The sequence below is a fragment of the Mastigoproctus giganteus genome, chromosome 5 (genome assembly GCF_048544385.1).
Source record: "Mastigoproctus giganteus isolate SK-2022 chromosome 5, ASM4854438v1, whole genome shotgun sequence".
Lineage (NCBI taxonomy): Eukaryota > Metazoa > Arthropoda > Arachnida > Uropygi > Thelyphonidae > Mastigoproctus > Mastigoproctus giganteus.
The window spans coordinates 84,411,152-84,425,885 of record NC_143579.1 but is presented as its reverse complement, the minus strand read 5'-3'; the positions used below and the strand labels follow the sequence as shown (position 1 = coordinate 84,425,885).

Sequence of the window (14,734 nt, the reverse complement as noted above, 5' to 3'; positions counted from 1 at the left end):
CTTCATAAATGAAAATACAACCCGTTGCCCCGTTTGTCGTCCTGATGACGTAATGTCCAAAATTTTGCTCCACAACTGAATCCTTCCTCTGCTCATTGATACCATCATCAACCAGTGACTTCTGATACCACTCCAGATTAACAAAGTTATATCTAGCACTTGTTCCTGCTGATCTTGTGTTTGAATGGCACTACTGTTTGACAGTACACCTTTTCTCTTTGTGGGCTACTTTGGGCAGCACTGCATAAAGACGTGGGCAAAGACTTAAAGAATTTATTTTTCTATTTATTTATTTTTTTGTTTTATTTTATTATTATTTTATTTATTTATTTTTATTTTATTATTTTATTTATTTATATTTTATTTTATTTTTATTTTATTTTATTTATTTATTATTATTTTATTTTTTTTTGTTTTATTTTTTTATATTTTCGTTTTATTTTATTATTTTATATTTTTATTTATTATTATTTTATTATTTTTTTGTTTTATTTTATTATTTTATATTTTTATTTATTATTATTTTATATTTTTATTTATTATTATTTTATATTTTTATTTATTATTATTTTTTTACTTTATGCTATTCTCTTTATTTCTTCGTCTTCTGCTGTCCTGTCTCCTGGGTGTGCGCGCGTGTGTGTGTGTGTGTGCGTGCGCGCGCACGCGCTGTTACGGGGTTCTTTTGAATGGCTCCAAACTCGCTTTGGACATTCAGTGCGTGACTGTTGAGGTTGGCCATGTTACATGCGTAGTTGTGGCCTACTTCCCCGTGGTGTAGACGGACACTGGGCAGGCTTTCCAGGTGATCGCCTGCCTGTTGACAAAACGGCCAGAAACAATGTTAACAACTAAACAACACACACACTGCACGAACATAATTTTACACACATTTCTGGCCTGCAACCATCACAGTGTACAAAGACGGAGTTGAACTTTCGTTGAGGTCCGTCTTACATAACATGCTATACATGTCTAACCTTTATCTTTAGAAAGGCATCTGAACACAGCTATCTGGCCCGCAGGTCTTTTGGTAATCATAATGAACAACCAGCGGTACAGCCGATCTCGAGACCAGAGATGGGCAGTGTGTCTCTCTTTGCGTAGCTAGGCAGCGAACCAGAGTGTCCTTCCGACTTAGTAATGCAGATCAACGCACAACACTCTAGATGCGTTGCTGATGAGATCAGGCTCATTTCAACGGAAAATTTATTTGATATTATATGCATTCAGGAATCTTATGTCTCTAAGCACTTTTATGGACAATCTTCTAAAGTTATGGGATATTCCATGATTTCAAGAATCATTCAGTCCTCTGAAACATCCTAAATCTACCATCATCATATTCAACAACAAGCTGGATATCACTGTTATCTCTGGCTTGTGTAATCAAAATTCTACCTGTATTTTAGTCTCTACATCAACTTTCTCGTTCTACTTACTGTCACTATATTATCCACCATCAACAGATATTAATTTATCACAAATATATCTGGAACAGGTGTTTGCTACTTTAAATCCCACATATTTAATAATTACAACAAATTCTAATTCAAAATCTTTCTTGTGGTTCAGCAGTGTCTTGGAAAACAGAGGAAAGATTTTCTAGCAATTTTTATTCACTTAGAACTTAAATCTGCATAACTTACCCAACCAACCGTATACCTTCTGAAACCTCCATGGAGAATCAAACATTGATTTAGCCATTTCAATGCCCGCCATTTCCTCGAGTATCTCTGATTGGACCATACATAAATAAATTTTCTGTTTATACTCCTGGACGACCAAACGGTCAGAGGAGTTCACAAGATAGACAGAATACAAGAAACAGCACAGTATTCAGCAGTGACGGGCTTGAACCCCGGTCATTCAAGGCACGTGTACTTATGCACCCGCGCGCCTGACCACTACGCTACGGCGGCCTTTATATACTGACTACACAAACAGTGACCACCGAGCAATCACTTTTAAGGTATCTCTACTTCCAAATACTCTGCGCCTCCTTATCCTCCTCCAAAAGATCTTAGAAGATTTTCTTTCAAAACAATCAAATGGCCTTTATTTATGTCTTCAATTCACCAGGATTTTAACGTTGACACTCGCCGCTGTTTGAACCAGTTCAATGCCTCAGAATATGCATTCTATGTACAGGTTGCCTTACTTCGTGCTTAAGAAGAAAATTAGCAAGCATATTACAGTTCCATGGTAGACAGCTGAACTTTCCACACTGCGCAAAAAAAGTACACAGAGCACGCAGAGACTTTCAACGGAGAAAGTCCTGGCCTAAACCAGAAGTCACGAGACGAAAAAATATCTATAAAGGGCAGCGGAAAGAACATGTAAATACAATTGCAAAACAAAAACTTACCTCCTGGCAACATTTAGTTCACTCCACAGGAAATTGTGATCCCTGGGGTCTATTATATAAAATTAGCAAAAACAAGTTTTACTCTCATGCAGTGTACAACACTGTAGTGAACAACGATACAGAAACCACTAATTTGAATGACTCAGTTAATGCTATCCTGGATCTTGCTTCCTCTAGACGATCTCACCACAGAAACTCCAGAACAAATATATGAGGAATAGCAACTCAACCTACCGCTCCTCATATGAAACTGATGTCTTCACTCTTCCCGAGCTAAAGCTGGCCGTAAGTAAAATAAATATCCAGGTTTAGATCTTGTGGAAAATGCTGTAATTCTCAAATTTGCTGAAATATTTCCAGAAATACTTCTATGTACAACAAATATTTTACTGAGGGGATATTTCCTAATCTCTGGAAGGTAGCTTTGATCAAAATTATTGACAAGCCTGACAAAAATAAATCTGAACCCAAAGCATACAGACCCATCTCTCCTTTGGCAAACCTTGGCAAACTATTTGAAAGACTGTTAGTACCCAGAATAACAGATTCAATTGAAGGCCAAAACTTAATTTCTTCATCCCAATTTGGCTTCAAGAAAGGAAAATCCTGTGAGGACGCCTTGGTCTCCTTAATTAACCATATATCAGCTTCCGGGGTTAATATGAACTAGCCATATTCGTCGACTTCGAGGGAGCTTTCGACTCCCTCTGGTGGGAGAGCGCTCTCAATTGTCTTACCAAAGCCAAGTGCTCTCAGCAACTATTCCAAGTTATTAGAAGCTACTTCCAAAATAGACTCATTCAAGTAATCTTGAAACAGCAGTCCCTCTCAAGGACCATCTCAAGAGGATACCTGCAGGGATCAGTTCTGGGACCCCTCTTCTGTAACAGTTTTGGACAGCTGGCTCATGCAAAAACCTGACAATGTCTCTGCCTTCGCCCACGCCGATGATTTGATTCTTCTAATTCCAGGTCGATCGCGTTTTCAACTAGAAAAATGAGACAATATAACTCTTTCTGAGCTAATCAAGTGGTCAAGTATAAATAAACAGCGAATATCTGCCACAAAAACAAAACTGATGGTTTTTGAGGGAAAGTTAGATTACAGAAGACCTCTTAATATAAAGATAGACCGTAAGCAAATCCCTTTGTACCTGAATTAAAGCAACTTGGCGTAATTTTAGATGACAATTTAACCTTCTCCTTTCATATTAATCACCTCTTCTCTAAGATTAAGAAGTTCACTTCAGCAATTATCCGCATTTCCAAATCGGACTGGGGACTAAATAAGAAGACTCTCTTACTATATTATACAGCAGTATTCGTACCAATAACAACATATGCTTTGGGAGTCTGGTTCCATAGGGCTGTTAATGTTAAACTCCGTTCCAAGCTCATCTCCATTCAATGGATTATGCCGCTTGCCATGCTCCGGGCCTGCAGGACAGTGTCCTCTGCAGGTCCTTGCTGATGTCTTACCACTAGACCTGCATATCATCTTCAAAGGACCATGCTATCGTCTAAATCACAGAGTTCCTGGCGAGATTCTCGCCATCTCATGCAGCCTAACTGTTAGCCTGTTAAGTTAAAGACGATAAACGGCTAGAATCTGGAATGAACTTATCAATGTGTGGCAATCACGATGGAATTCCAGTATACTGGTCAAGTCACCCGCTCTTTTGTTCCTGCAGTTACATTCCCTCTCAACAAGAACGTCCGGCAATGGTTTCTCCCAGCTTAACAACATCATATATACTTACTGGGCACGGCTCCATCAACTCCAAACTATTTCAATTTGGCTTCTCTGACACCAATCTCTGCTTGTGTGGTGCTGAGGAAACCCTACCTTTATCATACTGATACCTATCATCAGACCGTGCTGTTGGGGGAACAAAAATATAAAGGGTTACAAATTTGAACACAATTATGAATATTATGATTTACAATTGTAATTATAAATATGACAATTGTAACTGATAATATTCATAATTTTAATATTGATAATTGTATTCAAATTTGTAATCCTTTCTATTTTTGTTCCCCCAACAGCGCGGTCTGATGATGGGTATCGGTAAGATAACCGAAACGTTACCTTAATGTATAGTAGTTTAGGCGAATACCTTAAACTATATTATTATTTTCACGTGATGTAAGAGTGGTATTAAATATAATAATAATCTTAATTGATTACTGGTTTTACATAAAAATATTCGTCTCACTTTTAAAAAGAAAACCAAGATGAGAGTCTAAGCAAAAGAACGTGACTGAAACACGACTTCTATTTTTATCCTTTAAACATTCTGAAGGGTAGAACAAAAAACAGGAGCTACTCCGATTCAGAAAGGAAGGCGAACTAAGCAACATTGCATGAAATACCGCAGGGTCTTTTCCTCTATGGGAGAAAAGTGCCAGCTAAGAGTACGTACAGAACGCCAAGTGACGTTTGATATTTATTTAACTCACTTTTTGTTTGAAGAAAAGAAAAATACTCCGATCTGCTAGCTTTTTGGCCGGAAAGCTCTTTATTTTTTGGTAGTATTGAACTTTCCGGTTTTGTCGAACTTTCCTAGTCAAATGTAATTTGTTTGTTAGAAGAATATTATTGGGACCTCAACGGATAAAACATAAACAAGAAGATTTAGAGCGATTCTGGAATAATTTTAGCTAATTTAACCATATATATTTGGCAGAATCAGAACTTAGAATTACAACGTAAAACGAAATATTGCAATAATTATAGATTGGAAAACGGTCGATATATCTTACTTGTATAAAAATATAATGGGAGATTTTTTATTCATACGCAGAAAGCAGTTATTTTGCCTTAGCATCGATCGAAACAATTCTTTCCCATTTTCTGTACGTATAACCTGAAATGTTTTTTTATTGTTCCTTCAACACAATGCTATCAGAAAGTTCTTTCTCCTCGCAGAATATAGCTGGTGTAAATACGTTTCTATAGTTAAGGCGCATCAGAGACGCATGGTTGTGATAAATATTCAATGTATTGATTCTCTGGTAAGGCTATATTCAGGCGTTTCTCTTATGAACGAAATCGCTCATAAATTCTACGTGATGTGTTTATATTAAACCAATCAGCTTGCTTTTTTGTAGTAGAACAATTCTATAACAGTTTTAGGTAGAATTGAATTCTCACAGAATTTTTACGCTGCATTCGAAGTGGTAAAATTCCATGAACTCTCAATTGTAATCTGTGACCATAACATATGCAGTTCATAAATTTATATGGAGTGTGTAAAAAGTACATTGAAGATTCTTACCATATCCAGTTCAGATATAGGTCCCATGCTTCTAATGAGGAAATTGGTAGTTACAGCGGTGGGAGCACCTAGAGAAAGATCAAAGAATTTGAGAAATGTCAAGGTTACCTACAGAGATGTGATTTCAATAAGGTAATGTATGAAATATGTTTTGTTCGTTTATGAGGCATTTAACTACTTATAATTAAAGTTCACCCAGCTTTGTTATCAGGTTGATGAAATGAAGTAGAAAAAAATAAGTTTGTAAGTGCACGTACACTTGCCATTTCAAAATTAAGCGTATTTCATCCTCTCAATTGACTCTTAAGGGTATGTTGTGGGTTGTTGGTAGACCTTCACATGCCAATAAAAAAATATCATTGGTATTAAAGTAAATTGCATAGTACGCGTTCATATTACAAAGTTTCTCTAAAAAACGTATTCCGAAGGGCATCCAATATTATGAGGAATTTTCTTCCACCTTTGGATTGTGGTACGAACACGTATCTAACTCGCTATTGTTTTCTTGCATGCATATACGACAACTTTGAGAAGGGAGGAGGAAAAACAGCGGTTGACCAATAGACACTGTTACAATTTCTTGTGGATTTACAGATCCCAAAATGCGACTGTCGTTGAGCATGATGAAACTTGAAAGGTTAAAATGTTTCTTAATATGTCAACATAATATTCAATAACCAATGTAAATCTTCTATGACATTGCAGTGACTTTGAGCATGGCATGGTAGTTGTTACCAAATTCAATGCGATGAGCATCTCGAAAACTGGTTTCCTGCTGGGATTTTCACTTATGACTGTGATTCGGTTGTATCGAAATTGGCCCAATAAGCAAATAGCATCTAGCGAACGGCGATTCTCTAATTGGAAATGGCTCGTTGACGCCAGAGGCGGCTGACAAGACAGACTTGTGCAAGATAATAGGAAGGCTACAGTCAATCAAATAATCCAGTATAACAGGGGTAATCAAAGAGGAATTTCAGCACGAGCAACTCGTCGGACATTGTAACAGATGGGGAATTGCAGCTTACGATTGAAAAATGAAGTAGGAGTAGGTGAGTCCAGGATGAGAATGGGTTGAAAAACGTTTTCTGGCTAAAGAATTCTAATTCCTGCTTGTGCATTAAATGTGAGAAGCAGAATTTAGCGAAAAGAGCATGCGTCCGTGGATCCGGCCTCCTTGTGTCAGCAATGCAGACTGGTTTGTTGTGGTAGTGTAATTATATAGAGCAAATTGTAATGTATCTCCGGGGTTTTTCCCCAACTCCGCGTCAGGCAATGTGATAAATACAAAACTCTGTAAAGGCCAGATTTATGTAGGTTAATGAATGTTTGTGTAGTATTAGTATGGGGTTGTGTTGTTCATTCGGCCTCTTAGCCTAGGGGTTTCGCACAAAAACCTCATTTTCCACGAGGAGACGGGCCACGCAGTGTAAAGTACTGACGGGGGTGAATCATGTGGTAGTCAAGGCTACAGGCAGGGAGAGACCAGTAAAAAAAAAGTGAAAGACTGAAGGTAGATTACTATGTTGGAGCGCCTGAGTGGTGCTCTGAACCACACTGGTTACGGTTTACTCCTTCTGACCAGTGTCAGCTTCCCATATCACGCCGGCTGAGTAGCAACGGCATGGTGTCTGCTTGAAGAGGCCATCCGAGTAGATTTTACTTTATTCATAATGTACATTCACGATCAGCTTCCATTCTATATTTTATACTATTTTGCCCTTTTCTCTTACATATTCTGTTAGGTTTTAAATATTTTTTCCTCCACACACCCCTCATATTCTGTCTCACACCGGGGGGGGATGCAATGGTGGTAGTTTTTTTTTTTTTTTTTTTTTTTTTGATTTGGTAGTTGTTGGCGCATCGGCTTCTGTGGCCATATTGCACCTCCCAAGGTTTTTGCAGTACTTTGATCCAAGCCCGAGGCGGGAATCGAACCCGCGACCTTTGGGTTGCCGGGTAGGTACTTTACCCACTCGGCTAGCCCGGTCGGCATGGTGGTAGTGTAATTTAACATAATGGAATTAGCTTTAGTTAAATTAGGTAATTACAGTATAAGGAGAGTTAAAATAAGGATTAGTATTTATGTAACTTATTAAATATTTTAGTGATATGTTCTTTCTCATTTATGCTTTCATTCATTCTTACTAGCATTCTTTTCACTTATTCTATTTCAGTCTCACTGCACTGCCACTTCAGGCCTCACAACTTACTATTATTTTTCAATTGCACGCCAGGGAGGTACGCAATGGGTGTGTCGATGTTGTTAGTAGTTAATTTAATGTGAGGCGCCTCCGTAGCCAGGTGGGAAGGAGCAGCAGTGCGTAGCACACGCTTCTTGATTAGACCGGGGTTCGAGCCCGTCACCACCAAATACGGAGGATGCGGAAAGGTCAAGGGAATGACCACCGCATATTCCCGGAGCAATATGGCCTTAGTTGCTAACGCTCCTAAAAACCAAACAACAACAACAACTTAATGTGTTAGTGTTATTCTCTAGTCATCTGTACTCAAATAATGTGTATTTCATGTTCTCAATCTCATTCACTCTCTTTTACTAAAATTACTTTCATTCTCTCTTGTTTACCTGCTGGGTCACTCTCTTTTACAATAACTTCACATTTTCAGCCTTTCAGTTTCATGAATCACATTCATTCAGTGCCCAGCACATTCCCTCACTCTCTCACACGCTTTCATTTATTCATTTCACTCATCCCTCTTTCATTCTGCATTGAATCCCCTTGCTACTAGTTTACTAATGTCTTTCAGCTAAGTTTCTGCCCTGGCTGCCTGTACATCTCCCTCCCCTTTGTTTTATTAATAGGTATGGGAATCCCTCAGGTCCCTACACAAGGCAGGGCAAGCCTGGGGGGTTGAGAAACCCCGATAAATCCGGTTTAGCCAAAGTGTAGTGCCTGTCAGGGTGCTGTATACAGCCACCCTGTCAGAGTTTGAATGTCATCATCTGGGCGTGGTGAAGGACTTGGATATTTTAGTTATTGTTTGTGTGCTAGGGTGGCTGAATTGCCCTTCTTTGGATATTTCTTCGCATTTTAAATATCTTTTGTGTGAAATTTGTGAAAGCTTCCCATTTCTCCTCTTCTGTTACGAATAAATATTCTTGTCCCCTGGGGAGGGGGTAAATTTTTGCTATTAACCGAGTTTCTGTTTATACTCCGGCACGACAACCAAGTCAGTAGAGTTTACAATAAATCGTCAATACAAATATTTATCGCATTTAGTAGTCACGGGCTTGAACCCCGGTCCACTCAAGGAACGCGTGTTATGCACTCTCGCTCCTGACCACTGGGCTACGTCAGGCTCTAGAGATGTCAAATTATACATTCATAAAGAATTTGAGCTCAGTCCTCACTGTCGCCACAGGTACAGTTTGGGTCATCAGTCAGACATAAGGAAGTTAATTTAGCCTTTAGGGAGCCGTGACCTGTCAATATAAATGTTGTGAAAAGTCCAGGGGCATACCACTTTGGTGGCTTCGGGCTAACCATTGCCACCTATGGCAGAAACCTTTTGGTAACCAGACCTCTGGTTTCCTGCTCCCAATTTGTTTATCATAGCTCGTGGAGCTTTTTGGCTATTCTTTTCCTTTCAGCCTTGATGTTATTGGCTGTGTCAAGGGCTATCCGCAGAATTTCTGTGAGTATGCACTTCTTAAGTCTGTAGTACAAGCCTCTTTTGGCTGTTTCCAAATGAAGCGGGAGAGCTCCTGCAGTGCCGACGTGTTTACAGTGCAACATGATAGTGAGAAGTATTGTTCTATGAACTGTCTTTAATTTGTTCCTGTTTCTGACTATGGCCACGCACCTGCTCCATAGGTGATGATTGGCGACGAGAACACTGCTCGGCATATGATTGCTAGGGTCCTTCTTTTCAGCTCCAATTCAGCCCGACTGATCTTGGCAATCATGCTTGCGTAGTTTCTCACTTTTTTTTTTTCAAGTATGCAAATTGGAATAAAAAGTAAGTTAATTTTGAGTAAAAAACAGACCCCTAGGTATTTTAGTTCTAATACACGTTTTAAGGTTTTAATTTAAGGGGACTTTAGGTTTCATTTCAAAAGTATGGATTTAGTTTTTTGTGATATCCTTAGTATGCGCATTTGTGCTCACTCCTGCAGTAGTATGATGGGGGCATTTGATCTTTACTCTACGACTACTCTTGTTTCTTTTAACATCGGGCCCTCTTGCTACCACTGGCGCAACATTTGAATTTTACAGGTTAGCTGGAAATTGTTTCAGACCAGACACATTCCTTCATGGCCAGCGTATCGATCTGCGAATGGATTCTTCCTAAACATCATGTCACGAGACCAGAATTGTGCATAACTAGTTCCAGAAGAGTGAGTGTGAATCTCGAATCCCACGAGATCTCGAACCAATTGAATCCCACCAGATCTCGAACCAATTGAGCGCCTATGAGATTACGTGGAGGTAGCTCTTTGGAGTAGAGATCCACAGCCGTCAAATTTGTAAAAAGAGTGCAAAGCAGCTGTCTCAGCATGGACCAGCATCCTTGAGGGCACACTTGCGACCCAAGTTGAGCCTATGCGAAGAAGAACCCAGGCTATGAGGGCTAAAGGGGAGGGCTACTCGTGGTGTACCTAAAAAAGTGACCATTCAATGTATTTTCACTTACGTTTCTTACTTAATTGTCAGCGCCACCTAACAGTAACAATTCCAGTTACTTAAAGATGGCGCTGGTAGTTGAGTATTGAAGGGTAGGTGAAATATTAATTTTTAATATTTCCAAAAATTTATTGTTACCTTGTGTGTATGTTAAAAAGAAATCACTGAAGATAAATAAGAATAGAGCTGTTTGTAACAAAGGTGAAAGAGTTTTAACTGCACAACTATGACGGAAAGAGATAAAGCGAAACCGCTGGTTGACGAAGGAAATGTTTCTTCGCTTTCTTATCGTGTTAGGTAACGGAGGAATGTGACGACATTACGGAAGTATCCGTCCACAAGTGAGTTAGCAGTGCGCACATTGTCCTTTGTCACCGGAGAGATGTGTTTCTGCCGTTCCAGCTGTGGAATGGATTCGTATGTATGCTGGGAGTGTAGTTGGTTGTGTGAGTCGAATTTAGACTGAAGAAAAGACGCTTTCATTGAAAACACACCAGCGCATTAAGAAGGGCTGACTTGTTGAATGAAAGGATGCACTCTACAACGAAAGAATGCTATCTGCGGAATACGAAAATTGATCTCCTAAAGAGTTTCGAACGAACGGGGGAGGCTCATGTAATTTTAACAACGAACGGCGAGTGAAAACTCCGAGTCAGTGCAACTCAGCAAAGAATGGGTCAGGATGACGTTGCAAAATGTGATCCGGTTTAACCTGAGTCGTCGATAAATTAAGAACATTCGACACGCTCTTCTTTTTTTTACAGGAACCATTTATTTGGCGTATGTAACAACTAAATAAATCGGGGGAGGGGGTTCACATTAGTGTGACTCCTTTTTTAGGAGGTTTTTGATGCCGTTCTCTTTGTTGAGTAATCATGTCCGCTATTAGCTGCAAAGGACTTTCACAGCAGCTCAGTTTATACTTTGTGGTGGGTTTCATTGGGATTTTTCGGAGATATTTCTTAATGACACTCATTGTAGTATGCAGATGAATAAAATAGCAGAGAAGGTGTATCTAGTTTTCTTAGCTGTGTAGGCTAGCTGCTTCTGAGAGCTTGCGTTGTTATGAATAGGATTGATTTCTTCGAACCTGTTGCAGCATGTTCTTCGTCAATTTTAACTGTATCTAAGAAATTGTTAATGTTGGTACACCTTGTACCAAATTCCTGGTTAAGTGTGAGCAAGTTTGATGTTTTTATAGTTCCTAATAGTACTTTTTTAGCGCTGCGTTCTGTTGATAGTAGCAGGTTTGTTTTTAATTTCAACCTCTGCTTTGTGTTCTCCCTTTTAACATAGAAGTACATTTTACAATGCATGAATTTAGTTTTGTACATTACTTTTTTGCATGCTTTTCTCATCGGATTTGAAATACATAGAAACCAGGAATTTGTTATTTTTGGGACAGTGTTTTTCCTGTCCTTTGCAGAACGGGACGGGACCAACAGTGCCCCAAAAATTATAAGACCTCTGGTGGAGTAAAATATAAATTTTGGTCGCTGTAACAGAGCAGTGTATGAGATTAACTTCCGGGAATGTACGGAGCACAGCCCGATTGGGACAACAAATTTCAAATTGAATGTGTGAATAGCAGAAGGTAGTAGCAGTATTACGTTATCTTGCATATTAGAATAGAAAATCCAGCATAATCAATCTGAACAAACATGTAGTTGAACAATTGGGGAACGTTACGAACTACAATTTCCCACATGTATTTACAGACAGACTGAGTAGTAGTTCTTCCTTGCTATCAATGGACTGTGTAAATGATACGAGTCACTGTGCACCATCGTGTGGTGTGATATGAGACCCCGTGCGCTTAGTGGTGTGGGTGCAGGTCAGTTACTGTGGGGTAGCTATTGTGGAGTGCGTTGACGATGGTTCTGTCAGTGGAGGAGCGTATTTTTTTTGGTTTAGTATATTTTGAACGAGCGTGGCAAGTATACGCAGAGCGTCCAAGAAAACTTTTCTAAGAAAATACCAAATACGCCAATACCACATCGGCATGCTATGCGTGCATTAATATACGAATTTTGTGAGACAGGTGCTGTACACCGGAGCGTAGTGGAAGGCCATTAAAACTGACAGAAGCGAAACTCCTGGATATTTCAGATTCAATGCTGAAAAGTCCTTCAAAATCAATCCGGGAGTTGTCCCGATAGCAAAACCTCGGTCATGCAACTGCGCCTTTAGCTGTAAGGAAGGAGCTATGCCTTTTCCCATACAAAATACAGTTGTCCAAGGATTAAAAGCAGCAGATCACCAAAAGCCAGTACATTACTGCCACTGGTTTTAACCGTTCCTCACTGAAAATACCGATGGTATTCTATCTTACATTCTTCACTGATGAGACGAGGTTTCATTTGTCAGGGTAGGTGAATGATCAAAATATCCGATTATGGACCTCCAAAAAATGAGTAAAACCGTTGGGAGGCGTATTGTGCTGTAAATGGAGGATCTTGTTCGCCTTAAAACACCTATTAGCAACGACAAAAGTAGTGAGGCAAACAAGGCCAGTGGTAAAAGCTTTGAAAAACATTTATTACTTCACACACAGTGACAGTCCACCGGCAACAGCAACTTAAAAGCTGTCAATAGAAACTGACATATGGAGGGTGTGGTTAGGGATTCAGATCTCGATTTATGAGATTCTGTACACTAAACGCATGAACTTTAATAAAATTAAACGAAAGCCTTCACACAAAATCTATACGACCAAATCCAGCTTGTAATATAAATTAGAAACTTTATTCAGACTTTATCTAGTAGGCTCACCTTTTTCCCGAATTATAGCCAGTACAAGGGGTGGCATAGGTCTCATTAAGTGTTTGAGGGAGTCTAGCTCCAGATTTCATTGTTCTTTCATCACGATATTTGTCAGGTGCTGTATTGTGGTCGAAAGAGAACTCTGAAGCCGAATTGCCCTTTTGAACATGTTCCAGACATTCTCAATTGGATTCATATTTGGAGAATTCGCGGGGCAGGAAAGAGATTAGTCAAGGAAGATAGTCAAATGGGTCAAGAAACAAGATTTCTAATCTTGTTTCTTGTTGAACAAGATTGGAAATCTTATTCCTTGACCCATTCAAATATAATTTTTGCATGGTGTATAATTGCGTTGTCGTCTTGAAGAAGTCCATGGCATTCCGGTAAAAATGAAGCACTGTAAGGTTGGCCTGATAAGACAGAAGGATATTCGTAAGAGGTAAACACGACTTTCTAAAAGTATAAGCTGACTCAGTTCGTATCAACAAACCAGACCTCATACCACGATACTACCTCCAGGCACTTGAGTAAAGCTTAAAGTATTGATGTCCAACGGCACCAGGGGTTTCCCCCATCTCCGCGTTGTATACTCTGTTTGTGTGACACAAAACTCACTCTGTGAAGTTCAGAAATTTTGACAAACGTGTATGGGGTATATTGTTATTAAGTGTAAGTCATGGTATGTTGTTGTTTCACTGACCTTTTATAATTGTCCCCCGTTGCCCACATTTTGACCCGAGGTCAGGCACCCAGCAGTTTATTTTGTACTCTAGCAGGCCCTGTCACCTATTTCCGAAGATTTCAGTGGCAAGGGCCTATTGTTTAAAAAAAAGGGGGGGGGGGTAAATACTAGAATTGAAATAAGGCCAGATGGGATTTAAACAATGGTTAGGTTGAATGTGGACGTCAAAATATAGGAATTTAGCAGCATTGTGTTTGGGGGTACATGGTTGGTTTAGTTAGAATGGGGGAGAGACTGAAGACTGGGGTAACAGATAGAAGTATGGGGACGATAGGGAAGGTGTGACCCCAGGAGGTTCAGTGTGGCTAGCCCCACCAGGAGGAAGATAGGGGTGGCAGGGGGAGGAGACAGCAACCCGTCTCTTCCACTCTACCGGGGGAGAGAGATTACAGTGAATCGGGTTAGAACACCCGGCTCAGGTCGCCAGAGACGAATTGGCAACCAGGCTGCAGCAGCTTGTCCTTGCCTGTGTTTCTTGTAAGCTAGAGTCCATTGGTAAGGCTTACATAGGACTCGGGTCCGTTCCCAAAGGTATTGCAATCCAGGAGGTGTTGTTGTCCTCAGAGCGGAGATTCAAGTCCAGGGTTGTCAGATCCGGTGTTGTCACTTTTGTTCATTTTTCATAATAGATAATTGTGTTCCTCAATTATACTGGATCAGTTCGTTTGTCCATCCCTGTTCTGTTTAGTCATAGAAATATTGGCATGCATCAGTGAGGTCTCTGTCGTGCTGTTATTCTCTGTGGATAGCTATTTGTGTCGGGCCAAAAGCTCCTGTGCATACCACGTGAGTAGTGATCACGAGAAAGTCTAGATGCATGGCTTCGTGAGGCTCACGCCACACTTTGGCCCTACCATTAGTGCAAAAAAAAGTGTAAATCGCGACTCCTCAGAATTCATGATCTTTTTCCACTGTTCCACAGTCCAGTTTTGGCG

At 39.8% G+C, this 14,734-nt stretch overlaps 1 protein-coding gene across 1 annotated transcript in view; it reads right to left on the bottom strand.

Annotated features, from left to right (window-relative positions):
* Positions 1–14,734, bottom strand: part of LOC150085532 (gamma-aminobutyric acid receptor subunit alpha-6-like) — an 87,843-nt gene that overhangs the window by 31,106 nt on the left and 42,003 nt on the right. The window contains exon 3 of the mRNA XM_090374591.1: positions 5,649–5,716. Coding sequence (XP_090230717.1) covers positions 5,649–5,716 — 68 coding nt within the window. The remainder of the gene's footprint in view (positions 1–5,648; positions 5,717–14,734) is intronic.